The following is a 9,360-nucleotide window of genomic DNA, read 5'->3' on the forward strand; positions in this document are numbered from 1 at the left end:
CAACAGGCTCCCTCCTGATTGGTGAGAATAGTTGACTTTAGTCTCATTTCCACTGAGGTGTCCGGTATTGGAGCATTTCCATTGTTAAATGAACCCATTCAACAGTACAGAATCCTATAAAAACTGCGCTCTCAACAGCAGTCCCTCCCATACCCACGAAAATGAGCAGGTCCTCACGATCTGACGTCACAACGTGAGACTGCCCCCTCCAAGCTAACACACTTCCTACGCAAAGCTAGCAGGTCGAGCTAGCCGTGATCAATTAGCTTCACAATGAACTGTGTGTAGGCAAACATCATTATTTTAATTTTTTTGTTCTGTGGGTGACATGCTGACGAGGCCAGCTCTAGGATGACATCATAAAGTGGGTGGCACCCTCAGGGAGCGAAAGGAGGCGCCTTTAGAGATCGAGTCGATTTACTTTAGGCTATGAAAAGAGTCAGAGGAAATAACTCATATTTCATAAATATTTAGTTTTTTTAGTGTTTGGGATATAGACTAATCCAAAGGACTTAAAAAAAATCATGGTATGGGCCCTTATAAAAAAAAAAAAAAATATATTATGGTATCCAAATTGCTTTTCATGTCCAGGGCACTAGGATAGTCCTGAACTATAGGGTTTTGTTTTAGCAGTTAGAGAGTAGGGAAGGAATTTGGATGGAGCCTTTCAGGATGTCCAAATCCAGACCCGTTTTCCAACCATTGAAGCTCCTTATTGGCTGAATTGGGCCTTGAGGGTCACTGTGTCTGCATGATTTCCAGATATCCAACCCTAATCATGACTGATTATCTGCTTCAGGTGTGTTCAGCCAATATTCCAGAGAAGAGTATGTTGGAAAACATGCAGGAGGATGGCCCTCGAGGCCTGGATTTGGACAGTCATATCAGCAGCGGCGCATTTCTCTGAGACAATCCGACGCGTCCACAAAAATACCTGTACAATACAATAAACACAAGACAAAAGTTTTGGAGCCAAACGACAAATCTTTTATTTACAACAAAGCTAAAGTCACACTGTGAACTCAGCTGACGAGTATTGTTGCTGTCTGATCAGAAAGAAGATAAACTCTACAGACAGTCGTTTCTTTCTTTTCTTTTTTTTTTAAATCTTTCTTTTTATTATTAGCAACTTTACATTTGTACACACGCACTGATATAAGGTGATGAAAGGCTGCCAAACAGGAAGGCCTTTTGGAGAAAAACAGAGAAACAAAGTGATTCTAAAAGGGATGTTTCAGGTCTGTCGGTCTCACCCGCTTCCCTTCGTGTACGTCGGCCTTCATTCAAATCAATGGAACCTGGTTGGTGATCAGCTTTTTCTGAGAATAAGCCATCTGTGGTTTGGGAAAGGGAGAGTGGGAACACTGGCTCCCTGCACTTAGTGAAGAAAGAAAGAAAAGCACTGACATGAGGAGGAGAGGTGGGCTGTCACGCTCACCGCAGAGCATCGGGATTCCCGCCGGAGCTCAGTCGAACCGACTTGATGACTTTAAGCAGGAGGAGGAGAGCAGAGGGAGCTGCACGCGCTCAGTTCTTCTTGTGCTCCACGTCGTCGGGCGGACTCGCCTCCACCTTCCTCTTGCCCACATCTTTCCAGTTGGTGCTCAGAACGGTGCCAGCAGACTCCATCTGCACACACGCGCATGAGATTTCATTAAACGTTGATGCATAACTTTCCGCTCGAGCTGACCTTTCTTGTCCTTGACGGTTTTCTGAATTGATTTGGTGTAATCTTTTAAAGTGGTCTTGAGCAGCAGGTCTACCGGCTTCTGAAGGACTTTAGAGTTTTCCACTTTTCTGTCTTTTCTCCGCACTTCAGCCTCTTTAAAGGACTTGAAGATCTACTGCGATGAAAATCATATTTCTTGTGTTTTTAACACATTCTTTTGGCATTTTTCTTATAACGGACATACTATATTTTCTGCACCGTATTATAAGGCGCAAAAAACAAAAGAAATGTAACAGAAGCAAAACCGTGAGTTTAGTTAAACTGAATCCACTATTTAACCAACCACTCTTATTATTTTTTAATCAATCTTCTCCCATAAAAAGTTTGCACTCAGAAATGGTGGCTGATCTCCATATGTTTGTTGCACTAAGAGGGTATTCTGCAGTACCTTGAGGTGTGGTAAACATTACCGCCATCCACATCGTTTCCCAAGAGCACGACTATCCAGAACCACCGTGTGACCCACCTGTGCCCCTCAAAATGTACAGAGCGTGATCATCCGTGAGAAGTAATGAGATCCAACAGTCAATCTAGTGGAGATTTCCCAAAGTTGCACAAGAACATTTTACAGATTTTGGAACTTGGTACAAACAAAAGGTCCGCTAGACCTTTTGGCGCTTAAAGAGGATTTTTGTAAAAAAGTTTGAGCTTTTAAGTGAACCTATTAGTGTAGAAAATACGGTATTAAGAAAATTTAGATTTCTTTTTTCTTCTTAGTATTTCTTTTTTGAAGCAGTTTGAAAAAAAGGCATATTTATGATTCAGAAAATATGCTGGGCGGACCACAAGCGCCCTGCCCCAAGCTTTCAGCACTGGGGAAAGGAAGGGGGGCGGAGTTGCTCTTCACCTACAGTCCACTCAGCACAAACTACGTCCTAGATTTTTAATTTTTTCTTAATAAAAACGTATTTCACCAAAAACAAAATATTAGGAATGCTTTGAAAACAGCTCAAAAGATGATCAAAAAGGGTCTTTATTTGCTTTTTTGCCAACCGTTATATTCCGTCTAGAGAGAAAACTGATGGATTCCTTTAAAAACAACCTGTAGAGCTTTATATCTTGAAGGGATTTAAAAAGGATTACAAGGAAATCGTGGATATTTGAAGACAAAATAAAAAAAAAAATAAAGGGATTTCAAGTTATAAAATTAAATTAAAAATATCTTCAAGTCAACACAAATCCTGCAGCTCTTCTTTTCCTCAGAACGCCACAAATGAAAACCGGAGTGGATCACAGTTCCAGCTCACCTCACTGTTCATATAAATGATCATTTCTTCAGAACACAGCCCAGATCCACCTCCAACACGAGCTGTCAGCTCGAGTGTGGATTAGTTTTTTTTTATTTTAGACTTTGCACTCCCCACCTCTTCTGCAGGGATTCAGATGACACGACTGTGACAAATCAATATGCATGTTGCGATAAGTGCAGATGGATGTTTGGGAGCGGCTGTGGGTCGCAGTCAGTTCAGCGTCTGTCTGTGCCGGTTTGAGGGGCGCTCCGCTTTTCGCTCAGATTTATCCACTGGTTCTGGGACGTCAAACAGGGCGCCAAAACGAGGCCAAAATTAGCTACTTTCCTGGGTGCAAAAGCTAACGACGGGGCAAACGAGAGCTCACTTCAACAATGCTTATAGTATTGCGGGGTGAAAAGACCAAAGCTGCCTCTATCAAAAGGTCAGCTCTCCATGAAAACTTTCTCCTTTTAGATAGATGGCGCTTGCTGACTCAAAGATGGTGTTGGAATCACTGATGCGAGAGTGAAAAACATAAAAAAAACATTGTTGTCAGCTTTGACCAGATTTACATCTTTGTGTTGCGGCGATGAAATTTTACCAGTGAAAGAAATCTGCAGTGTTGTTCCATGCTCACTTGCAGATAATGGAGTTTTGTTTGTTTTCTTGGCGAAATCTGATCCTCTGGCTGACAGAACAGATCTCGAGCTGTCTGTGTTTCTATGATCTCCTGTTTTTGTACGTGAATGCGGGCAAACTCAGGCTCTTCGCTTTCTGCTCCCTCTCTTCCTGTCTGCTCAGCTAAAAAAAAAAAAAAAACATTGCAAAGCGGACAAGAAAATTTCAGGGAGAGATAAAACCAATTTTTTTTATATCCAAAAGGTCTGATATTTTATAAAAACATGGTTGAGACACCACCTAAGATAAGGAAGGAGATATTGTAATAACTGAGAGGTGCCGCAGGCTTTTATTTTGTAAACTGATTAACCTCTGCAGCTGGACAGAAGCTGAAGAACATCCTTCTTGGCTTAATTCGACCCCTCTCCAGCAGCAGAGGAGTCCGTGAACGTTAAAAGTCAAACGCCACTTGGAGGAAAAGTACTCACGAAGGATTTGTTCATGGCTCGTTTGACCTCGTCCGAGCCGTCCGAGTAGATCTGCTGGAAGAGCTTGTTGAGTGCGGCGTCTCCCTCCAGCTTCTCGTTTTTCTCCTCCTCGCTGATGTCCAACGCCATCTTGTCCCACTTGCGGGTGTAGTGGAAGGATGTGGGGTACGGGTCTGATGGAAGGAAGACAAACATAGGACAGATCAGCCTCCTTTCACTGTAAATAATTCATCAACTTTATATAGTTTCATTGAAGTTTTTAAGTCAACTAGGAAAATCGATCTGACTCAAAGAATTCCGACTGGATTTATTTGAGTGTAATGCAACCGCATAATCCCAATGAGAGATGGGAGAGCGGGAAATGCAATCCAGACATAGATTTACAAAACTGCGGCGCAGGGAGGCGACAGATTCAGGCCAAGTCTGGACAGACGGCCGCGCCATCGCATGAAGTCAGATGTCAAACCTCAAAGGGAAACAGAAGATGAGTTCTAACTTCTTCTTTTCCATCTCTTAGGTCAGTAATTAACCCAGCCTGTTCCAGAAATGTGTGCGCTCGACTACTGAGTCACGCTTTGTTGTCATACCTCTGCTCTATTCTGTCTATTGTTAACTTGTCAGACTAATGAAAGCCTGGAGCAGAGTCTCACTGCCCACTCTCAATTTAGCGGAGAACAAACAGGTGAGAGTTGCAGAGAGAAGGGAATCAGAAATGGTTAAGTAACGGGTGACGTCGGCGTGCTGGAGCACTCAGGACTGACCGGGATTGAAGTGTTTGATGTTGGTCTCCTGCCCTTCTCCCTCCAGCTTCTCCCATCTAATGGCCTCCGTCTTCTTCATCTTGATTTCCACCTGACGGAAGAGAAGGGGAGGCGGGGGGCAGGGGGTTAAAAACAAACGACTAAAAACAACAACGCTCATCGGATCGGAAGGTCGTGCATGCGAGGCCGTGGCAATAAGGCTTCAAATGTGGCGGCGTGCTTTAAAAAGGACGCGGGATCATTACTGAGGCTGGAAAGCCGGCGCTGTTCGGAGGCGCGGACAGCTTAGCCTGTGAACGGAGAGTGTGAGAGTCTGCGGCAGACATCAGGGATGTGCGGGGGCACAGCTCAATCTCAAACCTCACTGACAGACATGCAGCACTAACGAGATGCCTGTCAGCCAGAGGGCCAGTGTGAGAGACGGAGCACAAGGGGGGGGGGGAGGATCCTAATTCCACACAGCAGCATCTGATCCAAATCATTACGGCAGGAGAACATGGGAGAGGAGGAAAACAATGAGGGGAAGAGGGGGGGCACGGACACATGCTTTTAACACTGAGCTACATTGACAGGGCACACTGCAGTGAGACACGCGAGAAACCGCTGGGTACCCCCCCTCCTCCGACAGCCATTAATGGTGTGCGCTTGCTATGTGAACATGCGAACGAGAGATCTGGTGATGTCGATGCAATTAAGGAACATTTCTGCTCTGCTGGGCGATGCGATGATTCATTTATGAGGGTGTGAGCGGCGAGGGGGGGTGGCGTGGCGGCGCAACCACGAGGTGGACAGGGTTAGGGATGAGCGGAGAGCGGGGCAGATCCGGAGAAACAAGATAGCAGGGTGGCTTGGATGTGATGAGGCGCCGCGCGGAGCAGCACACCCATGGTCCACTCATTTCCCGTCAGCTCCACATCAGGCTAAAAACAGCACATTTCTGCTGAGAACACACATTACAGCTCAGATCATTACTGCATACGCCTCGCATGCACTCACTTCCCACTCCACAAGCCAGTCTGAGAGAGTCCTGTTCGCTAATATGCCATTTTTATTGGCAAAACTTTATTTTTTTGGAAGGTATTGTGACACATGGAGTTCTGTTTAGTTACATCGAACCTCTTTTAACCTTTAACATAGAACTTAAAAAAAAACATTACTTTGAAAAATGCTCCAACTCAGAAATTGTTTCTCAATTTAACGAGCTGAGAGAAAATCATTCAATCAAAAACCCAAAGATTCCTGCATCAGTTATACATTTTCTTTGCTTACTCCAAAACAAAATATTGCAGCATTAACCCTATAGAGTCCACTGAAAATATATATATTTTTATTATTCCACAAAAGAAGGCTTACTTTATCATCTTTTTATCAGATAAAAAAAATAAATCAACTGTGACACATTGGGTGACTTGGTAAGTTTTTGCTCACAACAATGTTAGCTTAAGATGCAAAAATTTAGGTTTGTTAAATTATCTCGATTAATTAATCACAAACACATTTTTTTAAACATGTTAATCCAATTTTAATCTTTTACTACTGTCGTGTTCTCAAATATAAAACTAGGGTTCAACTCTTCCTAATCCGATTTCTACCCCTACAGCTCCTCCCTACCCCTCCAATTGTAGAGGCATTTTAAGGGGTAGGGTTGTCTGAAATTGTTTTTTTAAGGGTTGACCCTCCTCGCGGAGAGATGTTGATTGGAGGAGAAACGCATCTCTTCAAGTGGGTGTGATCTGAAGCACAGAAGTTTATTTTAAAAAATAAATAAACTAAATAAATTAACTAATTAAATTACTGGTCATGATTAATCAATTGCACAAAAATGTGTCCATGACAGCACCAGCAAAAATATTGAAGAGAGTGTTCAGAGAAAAAAAAGAAACTTATTTCCACCATCTGAAATTTGATCCATTCATTTTTAACAAATCAAATCGACAAGTTTTGAATTCTTTCAATACAGTAGTTATGCAAAATAATTGAATATCAAAAGATGAGTAATTTTCACCCTAAAGTTTTGAAAATTTGCTAAACTTTTCCAACCAAAGGTGTTTTTGAGATTTCACGCAGGCAGCCATTTTGAAATGAGCAGGAAACGCCCTTATACTTTCCCTAGTGGAATGATGATAGGCATTTTTTTTTTTTGCCAAGATGTATACAATTGATTTAAGGAAAGTTTGGATTGTGCTAATGAGATAGGAGTCTCAGAAATGCATCAATCAAAAATGATATGAATGTTTTTATAGGTTCAAAAAAAGTTTCACAAGAGAATATTTTCCCCCTTTCCTGACAAGAGCCACCATCTTTTTATTAACTACCTCCCGAACAGCCTAATTCATCTTCAGACAAATCCATTAAATCCTCTGCGAGGTGTTTCTGAACAGCAAGCGCCCTTTTACAGTTTAAAAAAAAAACACTTTACAGTCAGAGCATTTCAGTGATGTGCTCGGATGCCCACTGCTATCGAGAGGGTGCATCGTTTGTGACATTTGCAGCACGCTCATCTTAAAAGTTAGACTAATTTTAAAAAATGTCACACTTCTGGAGTGCTCTTCAGGACCAATTTCAGGTTTCTGCTGCAGCAAAGGGATTCTATCAAGGACTTCAAAAGCACATGCTCTTATTTTATTAATTTAAAACAGAGACGCACTTCTCAAAGAAGAAAAAAAAAAAGACTTTCTGGATTCACAAAAACAAAAAAAAGGCAGTAAAACCTTCACAGCTGATCCCACTGCCCTTCTATGAGCATCTGAATATCCCTGTTTTGGTAGATTCAAATGATGTAACCACATCTGTCACGAGATGGTTACCACTGCCAAAATGTTAAATTAGTTTAACTTCATAACCCTTTCATTCCTTTCATGATTCTACACAATTCAGTTTTCACGTTTTGGTCACATTGTTAGTATTTTTTTGGTTCTGAGAAAAAAAAATATTCACAATATGCTTAGAGAATATTCATTCATTAATTGAATAAGTTTAAAAGGAGATCAATAAATACAGTCTGAATAATTAACACTTTTTTAAATTGCCCTAATAAGGAAGAAAAAAGATTTTCCAGGTTTGAAGATTTAATAAAAAAAAACTGAAATCTTTCTAAAATTCAATGTCTTAACCTCTTCGGTAATTGTAAAAATTAATCTTAGAATCTTCAAATCCCATTCAAGCTCCTTTAAAGGGTTTTACTGTGGGCTTCCCATCTGGATGATATGTTGATACAGAAATATTTAGAGCAGCAATCTAAAACTCTAATTTTTCAGTTTAAATGTTCACCTTCCTACTTGATTCCAACCACCTGCAGCTTCTTGTAGGCAGAACTCACATGATGCTGATGATAATGAGTAAGTAGAACAGGACCCTTGAGGAATGGAGTCTGAAACAGCAGGTTAAAAATGAGTCACTTTCTATTTATGGCATTTTATTTTGAAAATCTCCCGAATACCAACCAAATTTTGTACCGACTTCCTGCCTGCTTTAAGTAAATGTCAATGGTTTCCCTCCAGCTGGATTTTTGAAGAAAATCAAGTTCTTTAGGTCTTGTGAATTTTTTTTAAATGTTTTGTTTGTTTTTCAGACAAATTTAGATGTATATTTTTAGCAAAAAAAGGTGTGTGTGTGTTTGTGTGTGTGGGGTGCTTCTAACTGGTACATTTGAATGAATGTGTAACCTCAACTTGGCGGGACCAGAAGATTGTAAAACAGCCGAGTGGATGGGAAATTTATGTCAGCATTTATTCTTTAGTTTCAAAACCATTCACTGTATTTGAGAACTGGAGCGAGTGACCCCTCCCCCCTCAAGTTCCAATCAGTAAGCACCCGCTGGCTCCAAGAAGCCAAAATCCCAATTACCTCTATTGATAAATAAACAGCTATTACTCTGTCATTATATTTGTCAAAATAACCATTCGAACTCTACTACATTTTTGAAAACATTCTTGCTGAATTCTAGTTATAAACCGACCAATCAGATGACTCAATAAAAGTATGTGGTCTCACGTCAAAAACATTTGATTGACAGGTTCTCCCCGAGCCCGCTATCAATGGAAGGGGTGTGGACTTCCAACAAGCTCATTCCTGATTGGTGAGAGTGTCAGAGACACGTTGTCATAGACCAACTCAGACCAATCACTGCTCACTGGCGCCGTCTGGCTCCCACATGGCATCCATATCATCAAACAATGGTGACCAAATCGACTTAATTTTGCTGGAGCTGGAAGTAAGACATTTTCTATGGGTGACGAAACTCCCTCAGTTCAGTTCTCATATACAGTCAATGGTCAAACTGCCCACTAACAGACTCATGTGAAGCACATTTACTGCCTATATTTGAATATGAACACACAATACCACCAACTGCAGAGGTAATCCAGCATCCTGACCAGATTCATGTGCAGGAAAATCAATCAACTTGGATCCATTCGGATAAATATTTAATTGATCTTAAAATATTCCTTGGCTTAATTTTGGATTCATTTGATTTTTTGACAAGCTGATCTGCTCCTAAATTATACAGCAAGGCGTATTATCTTTTTTTT

The 9,360-nt window shown here is 41.2% G+C and overlaps 1 protein-coding gene across 5 annotated transcripts in view; it reads right to left on the reverse strand.

The window, feature by feature from the left end:
- Nucleotides 1-964: 964 nt before the first annotated feature.
- Nucleotides 965-9,360, reverse strand: part of sugt1 (SGT1 homolog, MIS12 kinetochore complex assembly cochaperone) — a 26,816-nt gene continuing 18,420 nt past the window's right edge. For 3 of the 5 annotated variants that reach the window (XM_024274229.2, XM_024274228.2, XM_024274230.2), the window contains exons 11-13: nt 4,829-4,919; nt 4,068-4,240; nt 965-1,629 (exon numbers count right to left, since the gene is read on the reverse strand). In XM_024274229.2, the coding sequence (XP_024129997.1) occupies nt 1,528-1,629; nt 4,068-4,240; nt 4,829-4,919 (366 nt within the window). In that variant the 3' untranslated portion in view covers nt 965-1,527. Of the gene's footprint in view, nt 1,630-2,299; nt 3,763-4,067; nt 4,241-4,828; nt 4,920-9,360 lie in introns of those variants that run through there. The other 2 variants (XR_002919514.2, XM_024274231.2) reach the window with 2 other exon arrangements.

The sequence above is a fragment of the Oryzias melastigma genome, linkage group LG17 (genome assembly GCF_002922805.2).
Source record: "Oryzias melastigma strain HK-1 linkage group LG17, ASM292280v2, whole genome shotgun sequence".
NCBI lineage: Eukaryota > Metazoa > Chordata > Actinopteri > Beloniformes > Adrianichthyidae > Oryzias > Oryzias melastigma.